We start from the raw sequence: 27,018 nt of genomic DNA on the forward strand, positions 1-27,018 counted from the left end.
CTTAACAAAAAAAACCTTTTTGAAGAAGGAGCCGCAGAGTGTCTCCCCTGCGCCCCGCAACACATCTACCCTGGTGTCTGACAGTGTACAATGCTCTCACCTGAGAATTAGCTCTTTACCTTTTGCTATTGCGATGCATGGGCATGGAGTCTGACAGGTAGGTCGATCCCCATTCACTGCGCACAGAATTTCAACACTTATAGACTGGTGACTGGTTTGATGTCACAGGGGAGCAGCATGGCAGCCGGGGGGGCACAGTGAGCCAAGTAGTCCACTGTGCCTTTTTGACACTTTTTTTGTTTTTCTTTTTAAGCAATATGAAGACAACCACCTCTTAAATAAGGTTTGCAATGTATCCATAGACTAACATCTACTCTACCGTGCTGGTGCTTTTATATGCACGGTAGATGCCCAGTGCTTTGCTTGAGCGCCTTTATTACTGATAACCTTAGCCTTTTTGTAGACTATATAAATTTATAGAATTTTTGTAAAAGATATCCTTTCACAATATTCCATTGTCTTGTAGGAATGAGTCTGAGAAGAGAATGTCCGACAGAAAATCCCCTGGTACCCTGTCGCCTCCTGCTGGAAGTCCCAGCCTCACATCCCAGAGTGGTTGTCCTCGCATGGGGTTTCTGCCATTCTCATTGGCGTTTGGGGTCATCCTGCAATGCCTAAAACAGGTATTGTGTTCTTCTCTTCTCTCCTTGTTTTCTATTTCTGTATTACTTACTTACGCCTCACCCTTTGTCTTTATAGGAGATAGACTGGAAAGTTCTAAAACTCGTTCTCAACAAGCTTCCCGAGTGCCTTCGATACAAACTCCTCATCCTCTCCTCTCCATGCAACATTGACCAGCTGTCTGCATCTCTGTGCACCATGGTGAGCAACCGGCCACACATCGGTCTACTCAAACCTGACTTCTGTGTACAGTGATCCCTCAATTTACAATGGTCTCAACATACAATAGTTTCAACATACAACGGTCTTTTCTGGACCATTGTAAGTTGAAACCAGACTCAACATACAATGTACAGACAGTCCAGATCTGTGAAACGTGTCAATGGCCGGAAGAACTGACCAATCAGAATGGGCATTCACTGGTAAAACACCTGAATTACTGAAGTGTATGCACTGACTGGTGTCTGGTAGCGCCCCCTACAGTACTGGGAGGTATTACATGTTCTGTACTCTTTACCTGTATTACTGAAGTGTATGCACTGACTGGTGTCTGGTATCGCCCCCTACAGTACAGGGAGGTATTACATGTTCTGTACTACTCTTTACCTGAATTACTGAAGTGTATGCACTGACTGGTGTCTGGTAGCGCCCACTACAGTACAGGTAGGTATTACATGTTCTGTACTACTCTTTACCTGAATTACTGAAGTGTATGCACTGACTGGTGTCTGGTAGCGCCCCCTACAGTACAGGGAGGTATTACATGTTCTGTACTCTTTACCTGTTTTACTGAAGTGTATGCACTGACTGGTGTCTGGTAGCGCCCACTACAGTACAGGGAGGTATTACATGTTCTGTACTCTTTACCTGTATTACTGAAGTGTATGCACTGACTGGTGTCTGGTAGCGCCCCCTACAGTACAGGGAGGTATTACATGTTCTGTACTACTCTGTACCTGTACCAGGGTTACCTGCTCCTTTGGACACCAGGTGAGGGCGGCTCCATGTTGGACATTGCGTGTACTACAGGACCCGGAAGAAGCTCCTGTCCTCAAGCAGGGTGCCCCCAGCTGTTGCAAAACTACAACTCCCAGCATGCCCGGACAGCCTTTGGCTGTCTGGGTATGCTGGGAGTTGTAGTTTTGCAACAACTGGAGGCTCCCTGCTTGGGAAACACTGACAAACAGTGATTTACAGCTCCCAGCAGATCTTTATTACTTTTATATGTAAGGATTTGCTTTATCTATATTAGTTATCTACTTATTTTTCTTTAACTCTCTCTTTTTCCTATTTTTGGATGACATTTTGGTGGATTCAGAACCAATTACCAGGTTTCCATAGAGTTCTGGTCTCAACATACAATGGTTTCAACATACAATGGTCGTCCTGGAACCGAATAATATTGTAACTTGAGGGACCACTGTATTGCAGGATGGTTATGTGTTTTTTCCCCTTGTTAATATTATACTGTGTTCTAGCTGTCAGACCGGAGCGCAAGTGACCGTCTTTACAACACGCCGGACGGTTTCTCCCGTACTGACCTACAGCTCGCCGTGGTTCCTGTGCTCACTGCTTTGACTTCATACCATCCTTACTTGGACATCAGTAAACAGGTAGGACTCTATGGGCAACTCCCGGAGAGGGTGTGTCTTCCATGTCTGAAACCACTCCTTGGGCTAGGTTCCTAACTGAGTTACTTTCTATTAATGCTAATTATTATTATTTTTTTTACCATGTTTTATTCGAAAAATGGGAAAGGGGAGGTGTTTATATTTTTTAACCCCTTAAGGACTCACCATCAGTTTTTGCATTTTCGTTTTTTCCTCCTTACCATTTAAAAATCATAACCCTTAAAATTTTCCACCTAAAAATCCATATGATGGCAAATTTTTTGCGCCACCAATTCCATTTTGTAATATCAGTCATTTTACCCCAAAATCTACGGCGAAGCCAAAAAAATATATCATTATGCATCAAAATTGAAGAAAAAAACGCTATTTTATAACACTTGATGGCTTCCATTTCTACATAGTACATTTTTCAGTAAAAATTACACCTTCTCTTTATTCTGTAGGTCCATTCGATTAAAATGATCCCCTACTTATATAGGTTAGATTTTTTTCATGCTTCTGGGAAAAATTAACTAAATGCAGGAAAATGTATACGTTTAAAAATGTCCTCTTCTGACCCCTATAATTTTCTTTATTGTTCTGCATACGGGTGATGTTTGAGGGCTCATTTTTTGCACCATTTTTATCAGTACTATTTTTTTGTTTTGATCGGACTTTTTGATTGATTTTTATTCACTTTTTTTTTTTTTATGGTATAAAAAGTGACCAAAAATGCTCTATTTTGGAATGCTGATTTTTTATTTACTTATTTTTTTTTTTTACGTGTACGCCATTGACCATGCGGTTTAAAGAATGCTATATTTTTATGGTTCGGACATTTATGCACACGGCGATACCACATATGTTTTATATTTATTTTTATTTACATAGTTTTTTTTTTTTAAATCTTTTTTAAATGGGAAAAGTGGGGTGATTCAAACTTTTCTTAGATAAGGGGTTAAATCACTTTCATTAACTCTTTTTTTAAATTTTATTTTTATATTTTTGCAATGTTAAAGCCCCCATAGGGGACTATAACATGCATTATATTGATTGCAGGCACTGATCAATGCAATGCTATCAGTGGTGCCTCCGATCAGCAATCAATTGCTGATCGGAGGCACAGAAGGCAGGTAAGGGACCCTCCTCGTGCGTCCTAGCTGAGCAGAACACCTTGGTGGCCCCAGTCAGCCCGACTGAGCTGCCGGGAATGCTATATTTTATTTTTTTTTTTTACTTGAGATGCGGCAATCAACTTTGATCGCTGAGTCTAAAGGGTTAATATTGGACATCACCGTGATCGGTGAGGTCTGGTATTGGCCCCGGGTTATAACGCGGGAGCAGGTGCAGGAAGTACAGGTACGCCCTGCGTCCTTAAGGAGTTAAAAACATTTTTTTATCTGCGCCCGATTGCTAGGGGCTGCCTAAGGCAGCCTTCAACAGTCAGTGGGGAAAGCCCAAGGAGCAGAGGTAAGGCCCCAGGTGCCCCCCTCCCCCCGCGATTACATTCCCTTGCTACACCAGGAATTATTGATCATGGCATTTAACCAGTTAAATGACCGACATGTCCGTCATTACTGGCAGATATCAACTGCTGATAGCAGTGGGCATCTGCCGGTTAGGCTAGGATTACATATATCTGGTGTCAGGCATACGTGAACCCAGCCTTAATCTCTGCGCAGCTAGTACCACAACTGATGACAAGGTGCATCAGTTATGTAGCGTCTGGCATCCATTGTTTCTTAATGCCAGATGAGGAAATGCAATAAGATGCGTTTTCCTGTCCAGTGCCAGTCCACAGAGTCCAAAGTGAGACACCGGATGAATGTGAACTGTCCCATTTAAATGAATGAGATTTGTTCTAGTATCAGTTTCCTACATTGCCAGAGGGAAAAGTTGATGGACATATATATAATCCAAGCTTTATAACAGGGACCTGACTCCTGGGGCCACATCATGTTCCCCTCACATGTACATCATTGGTTGGGAAGAGGTTAATGGCTAATTAAATTGCCCGGTGTTTCCCAACCAGGGTGCTTCCAGCTGTTGCAAAACTAAAACTCTCAGCACGGCTGCCTGTGCATGCTGGGAGTTGTAGTTTTGCGACAGCTAGAGGTACCCTGGTTTGAAAACACTGGACTATTGTATAGTAGATCAGTTTATGGGCTGGATCTGGAACTGCATCTCTGCCCGTTAAGATGAGCATTACCTTAGCACCGCATTTATATGGATGTCGCGGTCAGGAACGGACTAAGGATCATGTCTAATACAAAGGTTTGGTGGTCAATAGAGATGAGCGAATTTACAGTAAATTCGATTTGTCACGAACTTCTCGGCTCGGCAGTTGATGACTTTTCCTGCATAAATTAGTTCAGCTTTCAGGTGCTCCCGTTGGCTGGAAAAGGTGGATACAGTCCTAGGAGACTCTTTCCTAGGAATGTATCCACCTTTTCCAGCCCACCAGAGCACCAGAAACTGCCGAGCCGAGAAGTTTGTGACAAATCGAATTTACTGTAAATTTGCTCATCTCTAGTGGTCAATTTAAAATCCCATTCCCCCCCCCCCCCCCCCCAAAAGAAAAAAAAATATTAAAAAAAAAATCATCCAAGTTGAGCTAAGACAATAGAATGGTCCACATTATCCTAGGGCGAGTGTGATGACCTGTCTGACTCTTATTCACAGAGGGAAATGGTGCGTTGTCTGGAAACCGGACTTATCTACCGCTGTGCCAAGCAATGTGTGGTTGCCCTTTCCATGTGTATGGTAGAGATGCCAGGGATCCTGATTAAGTCCTTACCTGTGCTCATTGTGAAGTTGACCCACATCTCCGCCACAGTCACCATGGCTATCCCCATGCTGGAGTTTCTGTCCAGTAAGTCCTTTTTTTGGTTCTGTATTCTATAGCAGTGAGTAGAAAGAAAAGACTGCAGAGAGCGGTAAACATGTTTAGTATTATGACTTTGTTAATGTGTTTGTGTCCTAGTAAATATAAACCCGTCGGCGTTTCTCTTTTTCAGCTCTGGTTCGGCTGCCTCATCTTTATGGGAACTTTGCTGCGGAGCAGTATGTTAGCGTGTTTGCCATTTCTCTTCCCTACACAAATCCATCAAAGTGAGTACCTGCTGGGTCCATCTGGAAGTCTGCTGGAAGCTGTGGGCACAACCATAGTTGTGTGTGGCTTGATAGATTATATTGTTAAAGGGCTACTCCACTGGAAAACATTATACAGCGGTCCCTCAACATACGATGGTAATCCGTTCCAAACGGACCATCGTTTGTTGAAACCATGGTATGTTGAGGGATCCGTGCAATGTAAAGTATAGGACTGTGGTCTTCAACCTGCGGACCTCCAGATGTTGCAAAACTACAACACCCAGCATGCCCGGACAGCCAACGGCCACTGTTAGAGGAAGTTGTACTCACCTGTCCCCGCCGCTCCGGACCGTCACCGCTGCCCTGGATGTCGCCTTCCATCGCTGTCGCCGCGTCCCCGAGGTGTCCCCGACGCTCCGGCGAGGCCTCTGCTTCCCTGGCATCCTCGCTCTCCGTCGCCGCCATCACGTCGCTACGCACCGGGCTCCTATTGGATGATGGGACGGCGTGCGCAGCGACGTGATGATGTCGATGAAGAGCGCCGACGATGGAGGGGATCCCGAAGAGGACGCTCCGGAGCCCCGAGGACAGGTAAGTGATCGTCAGCGGACCACACGGGGCACCGTAAATGGCTATCCGGTGGCAGCTGAAGCAGTCTGCGCTGACGGATAGCCGTTTATGCGATGGCCCCAACATACAAAAGCATCGTATGCTGATGCTGCCTTCAACATGCGATGGCCTCTGAGAGTCCATCATATCTTGAAATGATCGTATGTCGGGGCCATCGTAGGTTGAAGGGTCACTGTAATTATTATTATGAATTTTTTTTTTTTTTTTTTTTTTTAAATCAACTGGAGCCAGAAAGTTAAACAGGTTTGTAAATTACTTCTGTATAAAAATCTTAATCCTTCCAGTACTTATCAGCTGCTGTATGCTCCAGAGGAAGTTGTGCAGTTCTTTCCAGTCTGACCACAGTGCTCTCCGCTAACACCTCTGTCCATGTCAGGAACAGTCCAGAGTAGGAGCAAAGCCCCATAGAAAACCTCTCCTGCTCTGAACAGTTCCTGACACGGACAGAGGTGTCAGCAGAGAGCACTGTGGTCAGACAGAAAAGGAATTCAAAAAGAAAAGAACTTCATGGATGGATTAAGATTTTTTAATAGAAGTCATTTATAAATCTGTTTTAACTTTCTGGCACCAGTCGATTTTAGAAAAAAGTTTTCCAGCGGAGTACCCCTTTAAACTAAAAATCCCCAGGCTGCCCTGACAGCTGTTGGAACATGTTGTTAGTTTTAGTTTTACAACATCTGGAGGGCCATGGTTTGGAGACCACTGACTACCTCTTCGATTTCTTTTCACCCAGGTTTAACCAGTATATAGTGTTCCTGGCCCACCATGTCATTGCGATGTGGTTCATCAGATGCAGACTGTCTTTCAGAAGAGACTTTGTGCCTTATATAACCAAGGTAACTGCAGCACTTTGTCCGCCCTTTACTCACCTGCTCTCCAGGAGCCGTATTTCACTTGCTCTCCCTTTCTCCTTGCAGGGTCTTCGCTCCAATGTCCTGCAGAGCTTTGATGATACTCCTGAGAAGGGCAGCTTCAGGGCCCGCAGTACTAGTCTGAACGAGAGGCCTAAGAGGTACGTCGTCTTAATGAACATTAAGTGCTGACTGTGTGTTAATTCTTTCTGTTTTACATGTAAAGAATACGATTATTCATCACTACATTGTACAGAGACTGGATATTGGCCTTTATTGCAGCTGCTGCTTGCAGTTGTATCTTATGACACCATTGTGACAATCCATAGTGCTGCTCATCATTCACCCTTTGTCTTTTTATTTTTTTATTATTCAAAAATTTTGTACTGAGGAATTATATAAAACTATATACTAAAATGATTAAGGGAGAATTATCATGGACAAAAACGTATCCCCTAGCATAGGGGATACATTTAGATTGCAGGGGTGTGGGGTATGGCTCAGAGCGCTGGGGCTCCTCCATGATCTCCTGTATGGAGCCCCTGGTTCTCTTCTACAGCGGCGTGCCACGACCCCCGATTAAGGTGGGGGCCTCCATGCCCCCTCCATATAGCTCTATGGGAGAGCCGTTCGGCAATTTTCGGCGCTCCCATAGAGCTATATAGTGACTCTCCGCTGTGGAACAGAGCTGGGACTCCAAACAGGAGATTGCGGGGGCCCCAGCGCTCGGACCCTCCGCGACTTAAAATTTATCCCCTATGCTGCGGCTAGGGGATACGTTTTAGTCCATGATACTACTACTTTAAATTCTGCCTTGCCTGCAACCACAACTAGTGGGAGGTTAGGAGCTTACAGTGTACTCTGCTCTCAATAATAAACCTTATACAGTTCATCAGCTTCCTATAATGCCAACTGCAGGTAACTAGAATTTTCATCTATTAACTCTATGCTCCGTGTCAGAAAAAACGGATTTGACTGCTGTCATTACCGATTATATTTAAAAAGAGAATCCACACAATTTTGGACCAAAAACACGACAATTTTTAGCAGATGTGTTGCCACATTTTAGTCTTGTCTGATTTTGCAGATAGGAGTGGTCAGTGTTTTAGAGAGTCGTGCCGATCAGAGCAATATCAGTACACTTTCCCTGGTTGTTAACCATTAAAGGAGAATTCTGGGATAGCAAAACTATCTGCTATCCTAAGGGTAGGAGAGAAGTGTCAGATTGCAGGGGAGTCCGACCGCTGGGACCCCCTGCGATCACCTGTATGGGGCCCCGGCTCTCCTCCTGAATCGGGCCCCGGCTCTCCTCCTGAATGGGGCCCCGGCTCTCCTCCTGAATGGGGCCCCAGCTCCCCTCCTGAATGGGGCGTTTCAACCACTGCACAAGCCCCCCCCCCCCCCCCCCCCCCCCCTTCATGCAGCTCAATGGGAAAGCTGGAAATTGACAACAGCAGCACTCTGGCTCATACACACACACACACATATATATTATATGTTATATCTCTATTTCTATCTACCAATCTATATAAAATGTGTGTATAAAAATATAATATATAGATATAGATATTATTATGTGTGTGTATATTTTATATATATTTTTACATATACCGGTAAGTGATATTGGTGTTATCAATTTTTTATTGTTACACTGCAAAGAGTATATTAACACAAACATTATAAAAACCCAACTATGTCATGTAACTCATGCAGTTTAGGACCCCCAAAATCTCCTGTACAGAGCCCCGTCTTTGCCCATAATACTTACCAGAAGTTGGGACTTCTCCTCTGCCTTCAGAGCCGTACTCGGGTAAACTGGAGTGCTGGCCCGCTTAGCCAGTCACCGGCTGAGTGGGCCATCGCTGTTAAAGGGGTACTCCAGCCCTAAGACATCTTATCCCCATCCAAAGGATAGTGGATAAGATGTCTGATTGTGGGGGTCCCACCGCTGGGGTCCCCCGCAATCTCTCATGCAGCACCCCACCTGTCTCCCAGCCGTCACAAGGGGGTGGAGTCATAACGTCACAATACTCCAGCCCTATGGTCGTGAGGCTTCAGACGTGGAGCGATCATCACTTTGTGCAGCTGAGACAGGTGGTTGCTGCATGAGAGATTGTGGGGCTCCCGAGCGGTGGGACCCCCTCGATCAGACATCTTATGCCCTATCCTTTGGATAGGGGATAAGATGTCTTGGGGCCGGAGTACCCACATAAGGACGTGTGTCTGTGAAGATGTAGGCCGGAGCGCTCAGGGCAGAAGACGCCACTGCTAAGTATTGCAGGCAGAGACAGGGCTCCTTTTTAAGGAGATTGCAGGGGGGGTTCTGACCCCCCCATGATCACACACTTATCCCCATATTCTGTGGATAGGAGATATGGTTTACTAAATCGGAATACCCCTTGAAATTGACACTGTGTTAAAAAAAAAAAAAAAAAAAAAAGTTTTTGCTCTTTTGTAGAGTAATATATCAAAATTTTTGATTGGTCAGTCTCCTTGTCTATGGGGCAGTCTCGCTCCTATGGACAGGTACACCTTATATAGCAAAGTTGGTGTTAAAGGGGTTGGCCAGGATTAGAAAAACACAAAAATAAAAATAAAAAATCAATAAATCTCCGGTCCACAGGTCATGTGTAGTCCTGCAGCTCAGTCCCATTCACTTGAATAGCACTGTTTTTATAAAAAAATAAAATAAAATAAAAAAAGCATTATCCTAATCCAGGAAACTCCTTTAAAGGGGTACTCCACTACCCCAGCGTTCAGAACATTTAGTTCCGAAAGCTGGGTGTGGGGTCGTGACATCACACCACGCCCCCTCAATGCAAGTCTATGGGAGGGGGCGTACGCCCCCTCCCATAGACTTGCATTGAGGGGGCGTGATCGTGACTTCACGACCCCGCAGCTCAGCGTCCGGAACTGAATGCTGGGGCAGTGGAGTACCCCTTGAATCTCCATAGTCTCACCACATCAGATACCTTTTAGCTCCTGATCAGCGACTCCTCCATCATTCTTCCATGCTCACCCTTGTAGCCTCGCTAGGTTTTATTTCCTTATGACTGCTTATTTCTGCTGTTTGATTTTTAAGTCTCTCATGCGCCTGTGATGATTGGTAACTTGTGTTTTAAACCATCCTGACAGGGAAATCTATTATGTTATTAATAACAACAGGTATGACGCGGTGTTTTCACCCATCCGCACACAGGGGCATCATCAGGCGGCTGCCGTGTGACCAGCCATTTAATGGAAAATTATCATGGAGAATTACTGTTCTGCATTAATACAGATCTAGGGGTAGTAATCAATGTGGGGGGGGGGGGGTTGTGTGTGTGTGTGTGTGTGTGTGTTACATGAATAACTGCAGGAGCCTTTTTTATTTTCCAAGCTGGGCCTAAAAGATAGATATGTATGTGTATATATAACATATATAATATAATATATTCTCTTTTTAAATAAATACATCAATTACATTTTATTTTATTTAATGTATTTATTTAACTTCTTTTTATTTAATTTTAATTTTGTTCTGGTTGCTTCAGGGCTACTGGTCAGCTAAATGGTTATGTGTAATGCTACATTTTAACTAGAAAAAAAAGGACGAGTGGATGGAGGATCAATTTCTCATACTATTTACGATTAGTCATTAGGGTGACCACTAGAATCCTATTTTTACTATCCACCATATGGTTAAAACATAACTTTTATTGTCTCCCAAAAACGATTAAACTTTTCTACCATACAGTTCTCATTGTACCTCAGTTTGTGTAATTAAGCAGTTTAGCTGCAATTCAGAGTTATATCTGTTGAGTAGTATGGCTGCAGTATATACCTAATATCACTAGTTTGAGAACTGTGGCAGATTAATTAAAATCATAGACGCATGCACCTGTCCGACGTTTCGCCACAGCAGTGGCTTTGTCAAGGACTTTTGGGCAAATGGCGTCCAAACAAGCCCGACTAGTGTTTTTATAACCTCCTATCATGATGTCACACTCAAACTTACAACCAATCACTACTGAATCCTCATGGATTGGTCCAATATTGATTGACAAGGACATTATACAATCTAATTAATTTGTTTTATACCATCATGCTCTATTGTATTGCATCATGCTTGATTGGCAGTATCTTACAAATTTTATAAAAATGTTAAACAAAATCCTGGCTTTGTAGTAAGGAGAGAACAACAGGTATTGTCAGATTTGCAAGATCTTTATGAGGAAAACCTAACTGGTGTTCAGAACTTAAATCCACCTTTTTCTCGTCTAAAACCTTTTACTTAATACTCAATGATAGATACTTTTGTTAAAATGCTGACTGCTGATCTATCAAAATTAAAAACACGTCCATCACATCCTACTAACTTAACACCTGACGAGTGGTAGGCTCTCAAAGAAATCCAAACTAATAAAGAAATAGTGTGCAAGCCTTCAGACAAAGGCGCAAATATAGTAGCGATGAACAGACAAGACTACAAAGATATGGTCTTGAGACTCTTATGATACTTCAGCGTACAAAAAACTTGATTCGAATCCTCAAACTAGTTTTCTCAATCAACTTCAGGAATTGTTGCGAGATGCTGTGAGTGGCAATCTGATTACGGAAGAGTAAAATTTTTTGTATAACCCTACACAGACTATTGCAACATTTTATGCATAACCCAAATTGCATAAGCAAACAAATCCAATTCCAGGTCGTCCAATAGCCTCTGGCTGCGAAAACTTAACACAAAACGTCAGCGTGTAAGTCTATAAATTTTTATCCCCGTTCATCTCGGGTTTGCCTTAATTTATCAAAGATACAAAAGATGCTGTCCATAAATTACAAGAGATAAATTTTCCACTTGGGAGCCTTATCGCCAGACTTGATGTTGAATCATTATATACAAACATACAACATGAGTTAGGAATCAAAGCAGCACATCACTTTTTGAAGACCAAGGCACTCAATACACAATCAATTTGTTCTCTCCTTACTAGAATTTTTACTCACTCACTTTTTTTTCTTTTTGATCACTGTTATTATTTTCAGTTAAAAGGCACCGCTATGGGCACTCCTTTCGCACAGAATTATGCTAACCCTTTTCTTGGGTGGAGGAAGTTTGGGTGGTTTAGTTTTTTATGATTCACTTTTTTTGAGTTCACATCACATTCTTTTTTGGGGTCGATTTTATAAAAAAAAATTTGGGGACTGCACTAATGAACACTTGAACACTTTTTTTTTTTTTTTTAAACACTAAATTCTAACACAATTGGAATGCACTTCACCTCTGAAATTCACAAATGTCAACTACATTTTCTTGATCTCACTATCTCTATTAGTCACCAAGGTCATGTTTCTACTGAGATATAGATATATATATATATATGTATATATATATATATATATATATATATGTATATATATATATATGTATATATATATGTGTGTGTATATATATGTATATGTGTGTATATATAATCTCAGAAACCAACTTCAACAAACAGCTTCCTGGACTGGCGAAGTAATCATCAAACCCCTCTCGAGAGGAATACCAGTTGGTCAATATTTATGAGCAAAAAGAAATTGTAGTAATGAAATTGAATTCCAGAGAGAGTGCAACTTTATTGTATAGATGTTTCAATTTATCAATCCAGTTGACCATCAAACATATGAGATATGAGAGTTTATCAATTGTCAGTCTGTAGGAGTTATATATGCAGCACAGTGTGACTGTCCTAAATTGTATATTGGTAAGACAATACAACAGCTACGGAGAAGAATCTCCAAGCACATCAGTACAATTAACACCCGGACAGACACTCCACTTTAACGCCACATGAGAGACACATTCAGATAATCCATTGGCCATAACATTTTGGGGTATTACCCAAGTCAAACTTGGACCCAGACGTGGAAATCTTAATATCAAATTAGTATGTGAAGAATCACGTTGGATCCATCGGCTCAAATTGCTGAATCCATTGGGACTCAACAAAGGTTTCACCTTCTCAGCTTTTTTTATGATTATTCTCGGCAGATATACTAAAATTATTGACAATCATTGCCTTAAGCCCCAAAAAAAGTCACTCATTATTTTTAATTTTTTATTTGACTGCCATATATACAGAAACTGCAGTTCCTTGAATCAAATATGTTGATATACAGAGACTGCAAGTTTTCAATATGAATTAACAGCAGAGGTGATAATATTTCCAATATGGATTACTAATGGCTCAATGTGAGAAAATAAATGTTAAATCCAAAGTAAAGCTTATGTAGACCAATAAGTCAATTAAAGGAGTACTCAGGGATGGGAAAATTGTCATACTGCCGGCAGTAAAAAAAAAAAAAAAAAATATATAAATAAAAAATTTACACACAGGTGCCTCCGGTAACCCGCTCCGGCTTCCACCGTGATCCTCTTCCTGGTTGCTGGTGGTCGGCGAGTCATACTGCACTCAGCCAATAACTGTCCGCAGCGAAGGTCCGCCTTGGCCGGCGATAGGCTGAGTGGCAATGTGACGTTTTCAGCCCCGATACAGCAAAGTGAATTAGGTTGGATAGTGGCCTTATCAATCAATATTGGACCAATCCATGAGGATTTAGCAGTGATTGGTTGTAAGTTTGAGTGTGACATCACGGATAGGATTATATCTGTGTGGTAGGATTATTAAAAACCCTGGTCGGGCTTATTTGGACGCCATTTGCCCTAAAGTCGTTGACAAAGCCACTGCTGTGGGGAAACGTCGGATGGGTGCATGCGTCTGATTTTAATTAATCTGCCACAGTTCTCAAACAAGTGAGATTAGGTATGGACTGCAGCCATACTACTCAACAGATATAACTCCAAATTGCAGCTAAGCTGCTCCATTACACAAAGGTACAATGAGAACTGTATGGTAGAAAAGTTTTTAATCATTTTTTGACGCAATAAAAGTTATGTTTTAACCATATGGTGGATGGTAAAAATAGGATTCTAGTGGTCATCCTAGTGACCAATTGTAAATAATGCTACATTTCACCTCTAGTGGCCACTACACAGCAAATAGGCAACTGAAGACCAGTGTTCCCTGGGGGTATTGTGTTGCCAGGGTAGCTCTTATACTAATTCCGTGTTTCTCAACCAGCGTGCCTCCAGATGTTGCAAAACTACAACTCCCAGTATTCCCAGACAGCCTTTGACTGCTGGGAGTTGGAGTTTTGCAACAGCTGGAGGCACACTGGTTGGGAAATACTGTAGTAAATGGTTGCCTTTGAATGGTTGCATTCTCTGAGCCGGCAGTAGCGGCATCCGGAACACTGAAGCTTGGAGCTTCTGTGTTCGTCACGCCATGCTTTCTCCATTCATGTCTATAGGAGGGGGCGTGACGGCTAGTATGTAGCCATCTCGCCTCCTCCTATAGACCTGAATGGAAGGGGCGTAGCGGCTGTAGTTGCCAGTCATTCGGCACGGAGCTGAGTTCGCTTTGTCCACCGGATGACTGGGGCGGCGCAGCGGAGATCGCGGGGGTTTTCAGCGGCGGGACACCTGCGATTAGACACCTTATCACCTATGCTTTGTATAGGGGATAAGATGTTTTCCCGACAGAGTACCCCTTTAAAGGTGGCGATCGATAGCAATCACAACATTTTAAAAGGACTGACAGCTGCGAGTTGTTTGGGGTAACGGAACGGCACCCTTGGAACATGATATTGGGGTGCTGATCAGTTTGTGGTAGTTGGGTCATACGTCTGCTACCTGTCAGTTTATAGATGGCTGACCGGCAATCTTCTATAATTCCATTAAATTACGGTCACCCAGTGTTGGCTTCATGATGCCTCTGATATATTCACAAGTGGATTTCTTGGTCTTTTTCCTGCTGAATTTCAGTTGCAGTGCTGCTTTATCGTCTTATTTTACTCTCTTACTGTGTTATTTTTCAATAAAATGTCTTTTCTGTAATTTTTTTTTTATTTTTTAAGGGGAATTTGTGAGCTGCAGCCATTGAAGCATCAGTTTAGTACACAAGTAGCACAAACTGCTGTTCAGTGGTTTGGACCTGGTAGTAAAAAATTTTTTTTTTTAAATTACTCTAGTTTTATTAAGGGGTATCCAGGAATAGAAAAAGCCAATTTCTTTCAAAAACCACTCACAATCTCTCTCCAGGTTGGGTGTCTCCAGGTTCTGCAGCTCAGTTTCATTGAAATGAATGAAGCCAAGTTGTAACATACGGCCAGAGGTGGTGGTGTTTTTAAAAGAAATTAGCTCGGTTTTTCTATTCCTGGATAACACCTTTTTTATGGTGTTCTTTTGGCTTTGCTATGCTTTCCATAAAACATTAGGAAACTGCATACACTGAAAGATCCATTTTACTCTAAATTGTGATCAGTGGACCTGCTCACTGCCAGAAACCTATAGGCTGGTGATTCCAACCAGGGTGCCTCCAGCTGTTGCAAAACTACAACTCTCAGCATGCCCGGACAGCCTTTGGCTGTCCGGGCATGCTGGGAGTTGTAGTTTTGCATCCTGGTTGGGAAACACTCCTACAGACTGTTATGACCATTGTGTCCCATTTTTATAGGCTGCTGTAGACCTCAATAAAATGTCTGATGTAGAAGAGGAAAGTGGGTGCAGCTGCAGTTCCTGTGTAAGACTTCCTACTGTGGGAGGGGAGGATGGGGATGCAGCTGCAGTCCCTGTATAAGACCTACTGTGGGAGGGGAGGATGGGGATGCAGCTGCAGTATTTGTAGAAGACCTACTGTGGGAGGGGAGGATGCGGATGCAGCTGCAGTCCCTGTATAAGACCTACTGTGGGAGGGGAGGATGGGGATGCAGCTGCAGTCCCTGTATAAGACCTACTGTGGGAGAGGAGGATGGGGATGCAGCTGCAGTATTTGTAGAAGACCTACTGTGGGAGGGGAGGATGGGGATGCAGCTGCAGTATTTGTAGAAGACCTACTGTGGGAGGGGAGGATGGGGATGCAGCTGCAGTATTTGTAGAAGACCTACTGTGGGAGGGGAGGATGGGGATGCAGCTGCAGTATTTGTAGAAGACCTACTGTGGGAGGGGAGGATGGGGATGTAGCTGCAGTATTTGTAGAAGACCTACTGTGGGGGGGAGTGGAGGATGGGGATACAGCTGCAGTTCCTGTATAAGACCTATTGTGGGAGGGGAGGATGGGGATGCAGCTGCAGTTTGTCTGTGAGACTGCATGCTGTAGGAGGTGGGGTGATGGAAGTACAGCTGAAGTGTATTCCTATAAGTCTGCAGCTGCATCCCCCTTTTCCCCTCCCACAGCATGTAGTCTTGTAGGAATACACTTCAGGTGTACTTCAATCGTCCCACCTCCTACAGCATGCATTCTCACAGACAAACTGCAGCTGCATCCCCATCCTCACCTCCCACAGCATGTAGTTTGTCTGTGAGGCTGCATGCTGTAGGAGGGAAGATGGAAGGATAGCTGAAGTGCATGCCTATAAGACTGATCGCTGTGGGAGGGGAAGAGGGGGATGCAGCTGCAGTTCCTGTAGAAGACCTATTGTGGGAGGGGAGGATGGGGATGCAGCTGCAGTTTGTTTCTTTTAATCTGCATAGTGTAGGAGGGGAGAAGGGGGTCAGCAGCTGCAGTTTTTTTTTGTCTTTGAATCTGTAGGGGGATTTGGGGGAGGGGTCGCAGCTGCAGTTTCTTTGAATCTGCTAAATGTAGGAGGGGAGGATGGGTATGCAGCTGCAGTTTCTTTTAATCTGCATACTGTAGGAGGGAAGAAGGGGATGCAGCTGCAGTTTGTCTTTGAATCTGCATACTGTAGGAGGGGAGGATGGGGCTGCAGCTGCAGCTTGTGTCTGTGAGGCTGTTGGAGAGGGAGAGAAGCAGCATGGAGAAGACATCTTGTTGGCACAGAATACCCAGTACACCTCTGATATCACACACAGCTCTCACACACGGCAGGTATGGGTAGGCGAATGTAGAAAAACCGGCAAAGGGCAGTGAAAAGATCTTCTGAATACCTTTTTTATTTAGGGCCACATATTACATTTAGCGGCCAATTTCCCCTTTTAATACCCATATATAGTAAAATCTATTTAAAGTGATTTTCGGGTATTTAACATTGATAACTTATCCTCAGGATACCCAGTATCCCTGCTTATCGACTGTTTGCTTCCACGTCATTCATGATGTATAGGCGGGAGCTGCGGCTCTGCCCAACCGCTGATCAGACATTGATGGCATACAGTGATCCCTCAACTTACAATGGCCTCAACATACAATAGTTTCAACATACAATGATCTTTTCTGGACCATTGTAACTTGAAACCAGACTCAACATACAATGCTACGGACAGTCCAGATCTGCATAACCCGTCAATGTCCGTTCTGATTGGTCAGATCTTCCAGCCATTCACTGGTAAAACCCCTGTATTACTGAAGTGTATGCACTGACTGATGTCTGGTAGTGCCCCCCTACAGTACAGGGAGGTATTACATGTTCTGTACTCTTTACCTGTACCAGGGTTACCTGCTCCTTTGGACACCAGGTGAGGGCGACTCCGTGAACATTGTGCGTATTGTACAGGACCCTTAAATGGGTACTCCGCCCCTGGCATCTTATCCCCTATCCAAAGGATAGGGGATAAGATGTCAGATTGCCGGGGTCCCGCTGCTGGGGACCCCGGGGATCGCTGCTGCAGCACCCTGCTATCATTACTGCGCAGAGCGAGATCGCTCTGCATGGAATGACGGGCAATACAGGGGCCGGAGCATCATTACGTCATGGCTCCGCCCCTCATGACATCACGGCCCGCCCCCTTAATGCAAGTCTATGGCAGGGGGCGTGACGACAGCCCCTCCCCCTCCCATAGACTTGTATTGATGCAGCGGGACCCCGGCGATCTCACATCTTATCCCCCTATCCTTTGGATAGGAGATAAGATGTCTAGGGGCGGAGTACCCCTTTAAGAAGCTCCTGTCCTCTACATAGACCAGGGTTTCCCAACTAGGGTGCCTCCAGCTGTTGCAAAACTACAACTCCCAGCATGCCCGGACAGCCTTTGGCTGTCCGGGCATGCTGGGAGTTGTAGTTTTGCAACAGCTGGAGGCACCCTAGTTGGGAAACACTGACATAGACAGTGATTTACAGCTCCCAGCAGATCTTTCTTACTTTTATATGTAAGGATTTGATTTATCTAGATTAGTTATCTACTTATTTTTCTTTTATCCTCACTTTTTCCTATTTTTGGATGACATTTTGGTGGCTTTAGAACCAATTACCAGGTTTCCATAGAGTTCTGGTCTCAACATACAATGGTTTCAACATACAATGGTCGTCCTGGAACCAACTAATATTGTAACTTGAGGGATCACTGCATTCTGAGGAGAAACCATCTATGTAAAATGGCAGGAATTTTTAAGTTCTACATCCAGTAATGGTGCCAGACTACCCCTAGTTCAATCTACGGATTTTGCGCAAGTCTATAGGACTTCAGCCAAATTCAAAGATTAACCGCCCGTAGTCTTGTGCCATTACTGGATGTACATTTTAGTTGGTCACGAACAGAGCTGACATTATCAATAGAGATGAGCGAACTTACAGTAAACTCGATTCGTCACGAACTTCTCGGCTCGGCAGTTGATGACTTTATCCTGCATAAATTAGTTCAGCTTTCCGGTTCTCCGGTGGGCTGGAAAAGGTGGATACAGTCCTATGAGACTCTTTACCTAGGAATGTATCCACCTTCTCCAGCCCACCGGAGCACCGGAAAGCTGAACTAATTAACCACGATAAGTCATCAACTGCCGAGCCGAGAAGTTTGTGACGAATGGAATTTACTGTAAGTTCGCTCATCTCTAATTATCAAGTATTCCCTTCACCACGTATCTATATGGTCATGAATATGCGGTTCTGTAATGTTTTATGCAAAGTACCACCAGCCAGAGAACACCTAGTAGTTCAGCCACAATTGACTCCTATGATGAATTTGCAACTTAATTTTATTTTTTATTTAAATTTTATTTTATTTTTTTTTTATTTTCATTTTGCTTCCTGCCTCCTCATTTGTTGCATTTATGTTGTTCTGTTTGTTTTTCTGTTTCTCCCTTTCTATGGTGTACCCCCAATTCCGATCTCCACGGCCTCCTGATGTACCCAACTCTCCACATCTTTACACTGGTTTCCACCTTCCATCCCATTGTGTGGGTTTGGGTTTGAACACTTTTTCTCCCCCACACGTGTGATGATGTGGGCTGGGTGGTGGCGGTGGGCACCCTTGCCCCACACTTTGTTTTTGTTTTTTTCGTCCTGCTGTGGGGGTTCCTCCTTGAAATGGGTAGCTTGAAGCTATCTAAACAAACCAAGCCGGGCTTGAGTGACTCTTCCCCGGTGAAGGAGATGAGAGACCTTTCCAATGCCTTTCGATCTCGCAGCATCAGTGTGTCGGAACGTGCTGCATACAGGTATAGGGGGAACGGGGGGTTACACTCTCCCCTCACACTGGGGTATTGACTGCATGCCAGGGAGACTTGCATGGCAAATCTAGAAAGTAGTGCCCATTCTGTAACTATTCAAGCTATCCCAAAAATGGGGGAGACCTAACACACACAATGCACGTTTTCTTTTATTTATTTTGTATTATTTTATACTGAAATACTGGAAATTTTGCTGAAAGTTTTCTAATAGAAGAACTTTAACCCTTTGTGGAAAAGACAAGAGTGCAATTTCGGAACATCCCATTGGACGGACTATTAGGATCTGTAGTGCCCATAGTGGTGTAATGTGCTATGACCGATTTAATGAATATAATGTCCCGATTTCTAATGTTGGTGGTCCGTCTGCACTCTTCTCTTGGGGGGGGGGGGGGGTCATTGTAGACTGAATTATGATTGCTGCATGACTGATTCATATACTAAACACTGAGACAGGTCTGTGGATCATGACTGGGGATAATATTCCAATATTATCCAATACTTTGACCCATTGGGTTGGCTCATCCAAGCATACAGACCAGCTTCTAGAACAGTGTTTCCCAACCAGGGTGCCTCCAGCTGTTGCAAAACTACAACTCCCAGCAGGCCTGGACAGCCAAAGGCTGTCCAGGCCTGCTGGGAGTTGTAGTTTTGCAAAAGCCGGTGGTACACCAATTGGAAAACGCTGTCCAAGACGTCTGGTTTGTAAGAGCCATATACAGATTTTTCAGTAACTCCAAATTATAGCCCGATGAGTTGTTTTGCAACCTTTGAGAGTACTTTGCTTTACTTGCCTCCTACTGATCTTGAGTAAATATGTCCGTAAAGGTAAGATTAAAGGGGTACTCCGGTGGAAAACATTTATTTATTTTTTAAATCAACTGAACTGATGCCAGAAAGAACAGATATGTAAATTTCTTCTATTTAAAAATCTTAATCCTTCCAGTACTTATCAGCTGCTGTATACTACAGAGAAAGCTATTTTTCTTTTTGGATTTCTTTTCTGTCGCGACCACAGTGCTCTCTGCTGACACCTCTGTCCATGTCAGGAACTGTCCAGAGCAGGAGAAAATCCCCATAGAAATCATATGCTGCTCTGGACTGTTCCTGAAATGGACAGAGGTGTCAGCAGAGAGCACTGTGCTCGTGACAGAAAAGAAATCCCAAAAGAAAATAATTTAGTAGTATATAGTAGTAGTAATATACAGCCGCTAATAAGTACTGGAAGGTTTAAGAGTTTTTGAATAGAAGTAATTTACAAATCTGTTTAACTTTCTGGCACCAGTTGATTTGAAAAAAAAAAAAAAAAAAAAGTTTTCCACCGGAGTACCCCTTTAATGTCTGCCTTACCTGCAGGAACAAGGAATCGGGCAGCTGGATCTCAGCATGCCTATTCCTTTTGTTCTCAGGAGGGAGACTGCTGCCAGAGGTGTCTGGCTTCATCTTATTTCCTTCTTATTCAGAACACATGCACACTCAGCCCAGACAATTGTGCATGGGGACTTGAGAAAGAGAGGGCTATCTTAAAGTCTTAAAGCGGCAACATGCAGGTGCCTGACCTTTAGGGAAGTTAACCGGGATTTCTGCAGCAAAATCGCAGGGTCCCAATGACTTGATATGATGGCTGGAGGGTGCCTATCTGCCTCTGTGCCATCTGATCAGCACTCCAAGATTCCAGGCAGCCTGTATTAGCAGAGCGCCGATGACACTGATCTATGCTATGTCACAGAATTGTTCAGTGTTTGCAATAGAAAGATTCCATGTAATAGTCACCCATGGGGACTTAAAAATAGTGAATAAAATGTAAAATAATGTATAAAAAAAAAAAAAAAAAAAAAAATGAAAAAAGTTAAAATTTGAAGTTTCCCATTTTTCAAATAAGGTAAACAAAATAAACAATATTTGGTTTTGCTGCATGCAGAATTGTCTGAAGTATTAATATAGAACGTCGGTGATCCCGCACAATGAATGGTGTAAACAGATTTTTGGCCACTTCATATACCAGACAAAAATGATAAAACGTGTTGATCGAGTCCCATCCAAACAAAAAATGGTACTGATAAAAATGTGATATATTCCCCCAAAATAACCCTCATACAGCCCTGTATATGGAAAAATAATAAAAAGTTTTATATGGATCAGAAGAGGGCATGGTTTGTTCTTTAACAGAATGTTATCATTTATTTTTTATTTTTTTCAGAGGCTTTTTTAAAGGGGTTATCCAGGAAAAAAACTTTTTTTTTTTTTATATAGATCAACTGGCTCCAGAAAGTTAAACAGATTTGTAAATGACTTCTATTAAAAAAATCTTAATCCTTTCAGTACTTATGAGATTCTGAAGTTAAGGTTGTTGTTTTCTGTCTAACTGCTCTCTGATGACACGTGTCTCGGGAACCGCCCAGTTAAGAAGCAAATCCCCATAGCAAACCTCTTCTAAACTGGGCGGTTCCCGAGACACGTGTCATCAGAGAGGACTTAGACAGAAAAGAACAACCTTGACTTCAGAAGCTCATAAGTACTGAAAGGATTAAGATTTTTTTAATAGAAGTAATTTACAAATCTGTTTAACTTTCTGGAGCCAGTTGATATATAAAAAAAAAGTTTTTTTTCCTGGATAACCCCTTTAACCTCTTTAGGACAAAGGGCGTACAGGTCCTGAAACTTAGAGGTACTCCGCTGTAAACATCTTATCCCCTATCCAAAGCGGCGTCGGCGTCCGGAACACGGAAGCATGCAGCTTCCGCGTTCGTGACGCCCTGTCACCGCCATTCATGAGGGGGCGTGACGGCTTGTACAGATCAGTCACTCCTCCTCCCATAGACGTGAATGGAGGAGGGCGTTGCGGCTGGCATCGCCAGTCATCTGGTACGGAGTGGAGTGCACTGAATAATGGGTGCTACAGTGGAGATCGCGGAGATCCACAGTGGCGGGGCCTCCGTGATCGATCTTCTTATCCACTATCCTTTTGAATAAGAGTTTAGAGCAGAGTACCCCTTTTAAAGGGGTCCTCCCATGGAATTTTTTTTTAACTGGTGCCAGAAAATTAAACAGTTTTGTAAATCACTTCTACTAAAAAATCTTAATCCTTCCAGTACTTTTTAGGGGCTGTATACTAAAGAAAAATCCAAAAAAGAAATGCATTTCCTCTGTCATGACCACAGTGCTCTCTGCTGACCTCTGCTGTCCATTTTAGGAACTGTCCAGAGCAGCATATGTTTGCTATTGGGATTTTCTCCTGCTCTGGACAGTTCCTAAAATGGACAGCAGAGGTCAGCAGAGAGCACTGTGGTCTTGACATCAGAGGAAATGCATTTCTTTTTTGGATTTCTCGTTCGTATACAGCCCCTAAAAAAGTACTGGAAGGATTAAAGGGGTATTCCAGGAAAAAACTTTTTTCTATATATCAACTGACTCCAGAAAGTTAAACAGGATTAAGATTTTTTAATCGAAGTAATTTACAAATCTTTCAGTACTTATGAGCTTCTGAAGTTAAGGTTGTTCTTTTCTGTCTAAATCCCCTCTGATGACACCTGTCTTGGGGAAACGCCCAGTTTAGACACAAATCCCCATAGCAAACCTCTTCTAAACTGGGCAGTTCCCGAGACAGGTGTCATCAGAGAGGATTTAGACAGAAAAGACTTAACTTCAGAAGCTCAGAAGTACTGAAAGGATTAAGATTTTTTTAATAGAAGTAATTTACAAATCTGTTTAACTTTCTGGAGCCAGTTGATTTAAAAAAATAAAATAATAAATAAATAAAAATTCCACTGGAGTACCCCTTTAAGGATGAAGGGCATACCTGTATGCCCTTTAGGTTTTCTGGTCACCACCGCGCACCAGTTTGTGATCGGAACGCGATGACTGCTGATGTCGATCAGCAGCCATCCCAGCACATCACCTAGGGCAGTGGTCTCCAACCTGCGGACCTCCAGATGTTGCAAAACTACAACTCCCAGCATGCCCGGACAGCCAACGGCTGTCCGGGCATGCTTGGAGTTGTAGTTTTGCAACATCTGGAGGTCCGCAGGTTGGAGACCACCTGCCTAGGGGGTCTTGCCGATCGTCGTGATAGGCCGGTCAATTGACCGGTGAATCATGGCGTTTCCAGGCCTGAAGGTGGAAAATTTAAAGGATTATGGCTATTAAAAATCAAGTAGGGAGAAAATGAAACCACAAAAAAAAGAGAAATCGCTGCGTCCTTAGGGGATTTATCTACTAAAAACTTTCAATATTCTGAGCATTATGGGGGTTCCATCCAGAACTCCTTTGAAATGTACAAGGAACATGGACTCGGTCAGTGTCAGAGAAGATCCATATCAGAGAAGTAAAGCAAAGTATCTGTAAACAAGAGAGATGAGTGGATGAGGTTATCCGGGTGTGCTCGCCATGGCGGTATTATTGTAGGGTTAAGTCATGCTCCTACAGACCTGTCCTGAGGACATACAGCCATGTAACACGTCTTTGTTTTGCACAGCCGGATGCAGACCTCTATGACCAGCTCCAGCCTGAGCTCAGCCGACGAGAGCTTCATGGCTCAGGCCGACGATAGCCTGAAAAACCTTCACCTAGAACTAACGGAGATCTGTCTAGACATGATGGCCAGATATGTGTTCTCCAACTTCACTGCCGTACCCAAGAGGTAAGTATAATATTGTAGACCCCATAGTGCCCCAACATGCCCTCAGCCCAATGGTCCATTCTAGTCTCCCGAATGTATTTAAAAAGCTCCTTTCTACTTGCTAAGAACATGGACTCAAGGGACAGGGACATAATACTCCCCCTTTATAAAGCATTGGTACGGCCTCACCTGGAATATGCTGTTCAGTTTTGGGCACCTGTCCATAAAAGGGACACTGTGGAGCTGGAAAGGGTGCAGAGACGCGCGACTAAACTAATATGGGGCATGGAACATCTTAGCTATGAGGAGCGATTAAAGGAGTTACAATTGTTTAGTCTTGAGAAGAGACGTTTAAGGGGGGATATGATAAACGTATATAAGTATATTAATGGCCCATACAAAAAATATGGAGAAAAACTGTTCCAGGTTAAACCCCCCCCCAAAGGACGAGGGGGCACTCCCTCCGTCTGGAGAAGAAAAGGTTTATTCTCAAGGGGCGACACGCCTTCTTTACCGTGAGAACTGTGAACTTATGGAACAGTCTACCTCAGGAACTGGTCACAGCAGGAAAAATTAACAGCTTTAAAACAGGGTTAGATACATTCCTGGAACAAAATAACATTAATGCTTATGAAGAAATATAAAATCCCATCCCTTCCCCAATATCGCGCCACACCCCTACCCCTTAATTCCCTGGTTGAGCTTGATGGGTATATGTCTTTTTTTCGACCGTACTAACTATGTAACTATGTAACCTAAAGTCAGTGTTTCCCAAGCAGCGTGCCTCCAGTTGTTGCAGAATTACACATCCCAGCATGCCCAGATGGCCAACTCAGCTGAGACACTGGCCGACTGCTGCTGCTAAGACTCCTGGGGCAAGAGAGACAGTGATCTCCTTTGCCCTAAATTACTAAAGAGCCTATAACTCCCTTTAAAGGGGTACTCTGGGGGGGGGAAACTTTTTCTTTTTTTTTTTGGTGCCAGAAAGTTAAATGGATTTGTAAATCTTAATCCTTCCAGTACTTATTAGCGGCTGAATACTACAGAGAAAATTCTTTTCTTTTTGGAACACAGAGCTCTCTGCTGACATCACGAGCACAGTGCTCTCTGCTGACATCTCTGTCCATTTTAGGAACTGTCCAGAGCAGCATATGTTTTCTATGGGGATTTTCTCCTACTCTGGACAGTACGTAAAATGGACAGAGATGTCAGCAGAGAGCACTGTGCTCGTGGTGTCAGCAGAGAGCTCTGTGTTCCAAAAAAATTAATAATTTCCTCTGTAGTATTCAGCAGCTAATAAGTACTGGAAGGGTGAAGATTTAATATAAGTAATTTACAAATCAGCACCAGTTGATAAAAAATAAATGAATAAATAAATTCCACCGGAGTACCCATTTAAGGCTACGTTCACACGGTGGAATGTCCGTGCGGAAAATTTCCGTGCAGACATTCCACAGACAGCAGAATCCCCTGCATAACATGACCGCTCGGAAATGCGCCATCTCAAAGACTGCAATGCATTTTTGAGTGGAACCTGCAAAAACATAGAAAAGGTTCTGCTGTGGAAATTTTGCCATGTGAACAGAGCAGCAGAATCATGTTGAAATCAATAGGACTCTGCTGCTGTGAAATGTCCGTGTGGAATATTTTTGCAGAATTCCGCATGAACCTTCTGCTGTGTGAACCCCAAGAGTGGCCTCTTCCCAGCCCTGCTTTGCATCCCCTTCCCCTAAAGGGGGCAAACTACAACTCCCAGCATGCACTGCACGGTCAGCCATAGACTCTCTGGGCATGCTGGATGTTGTAGTTTTGCAACATCTGGAGGTTCACAAGTTCGGAGGCCATTGCTCTATAGGCAGTGTGGGTACAGTATATGCTATAGGGTAGTGGGCTTCAACCTGCCGACCTCCAGATGTTGCAAAACCAGGGCTCAAGTCCTGCAGGAACTCATGGGAACGGAGTTCCTGCACTTTTTCCACAGCAGGAACGCAGTTCCCATTAGCAGGAGTCCTGCAGGACCAGCCCTTAAAGGGGTACTCCACCCCTAGACATCTTATCCCCTATACAAAAGAATAGGGGATAAGATGTCATATCGTGGGGGTCCTGCTGCTGTGGACCCCTGTGATCTCTGCTGTGGCACCCCAGACATCTGGTGCACTGAGCGAGCTTTGCTCCGTGCTAGATGACTGGTGCTGGATGACTGGTGATTCGGGGCAGAGGCTCGTGACGTCACAGTAATGCCCCCTCAATGCAAGTATATGGGAGGGGGCGTGACGTCCGTCACGCCCCCTCCCATAGACTTGCATTGAGGGGCCATGACCGTGACATCACGAGCCTCCAGCACTGCACCCAATGTTCTAAATGAATGCCGGGTACAGCAGGTAGAACGTGGGGGTCCCCAGTGTCGGGACCCCTGGGATCAGACATCTTATCTCCTAGCCTTTTGGATAGGGTTTGATGTCTAGTACCCCTTTAACTGGAAATTTTGGGCGAGTTCCCACACTTTTTTTTTTTTTCCCCCCCAGGACTTGACCCCTGTGCAAAACTACAACTCCCAGCATGCCCGGACAGCCAACGGCTGTCCGGGCATGCTGTTAGTTGTAGTTTTGCAACGTCTGGAGGTCCGCAGTTTGAAGACCACTACTATAAGGCTATATATATGTTTCAGTCTGGGAAATGGTATAAACTGTATAACACCCTATAATATACTGTACCCAGATTGCAAACTGGAAAACCTTATAAAACTGTAACCTAGACCACAACATAACACCCTATAATATACAACTCATATGTTGTGGGTCTGGAGTATAGTAAATGTTGTGGGTCTGGAGTATAGTAAATGTTGTGGGTCTGAAGTATAGTAAATGTTGTGGGTCTGGAGTATAGTAAATGTTGTGGGTGTGGCGTATGGTAAATGTTGTGGGTCTGGCGTATGGTAAATGTTGTGGGTCTGGAGTATGGTAAATGTTGTTGTGGGTCTGGCGTATGGTAAATGTTGTTGTGGGTCTGGCGTATGGTAAATGTTGGTGTGGGTCTGGCGTATGGTAAATGTTGGTGTGGGTCTGGCGTATGGTAAATGTTGTTGTGGGTCTGGCGTATGGTAAATGTTGGTGTGG

The 27,018-nt window shown here is 43.6% G+C and overlaps 1 protein-coding gene across 6 annotated transcripts in view; it reads left to right on the top strand.

Annotated features, from left to right (window-relative positions):
• Positions 1 to 27,018, top strand: part of TSC2 (TSC complex subunit 2) — a 77,419-nt gene that overhangs the window by 23,281 nt on the left and 27,120 nt on the right. For 4 of the 6 annotated variants that reach the window (XM_056535578.1, XM_056535581.1, XM_056535580.1 and 1 more), the window contains exons 19-27: positions 527 to 683; positions 760 to 882; positions 2,160 to 2,294; positions 4,974 to 5,163; positions 5,309 to 5,402; positions 6,748 to 6,850; positions 6,932 to 7,026; positions 19,153 to 19,275; positions 23,759 to 23,923. In XM_056535578.1, coding sequence (XP_056391553.1) covers positions 527 to 683; positions 760 to 882; positions 2,160 to 2,294; positions 4,974 to 5,163; positions 5,309 to 5,402; positions 6,748 to 6,850; positions 6,932 to 7,026; positions 19,153 to 19,275; positions 23,759 to 23,923 — 1,185 coding nt within the window. The remainder of the gene's footprint in view (positions 1 to 526; positions 684 to 759; positions 883 to 2,159; positions 2,295 to 4,973; positions 5,164 to 5,308; positions 5,403 to 6,747; positions 6,851 to 6,931; positions 7,027 to 19,152; positions 19,276 to 23,758; positions 23,924 to 27,018) is intronic. The other 2 variants (XM_056535582.1, XM_056535583.1) reach the window with 1 other exon arrangement.

This window comes from Hyla sarda, chromosome 8 (genome assembly GCF_029499605.1).
Source record: "Hyla sarda isolate aHylSar1 chromosome 8, aHylSar1.hap1, whole genome shotgun sequence".
Classification (NCBI taxonomy): Eukaryota; Metazoa; Chordata; class Amphibia; order Anura; family Hylidae; genus Hyla; species Hyla sarda.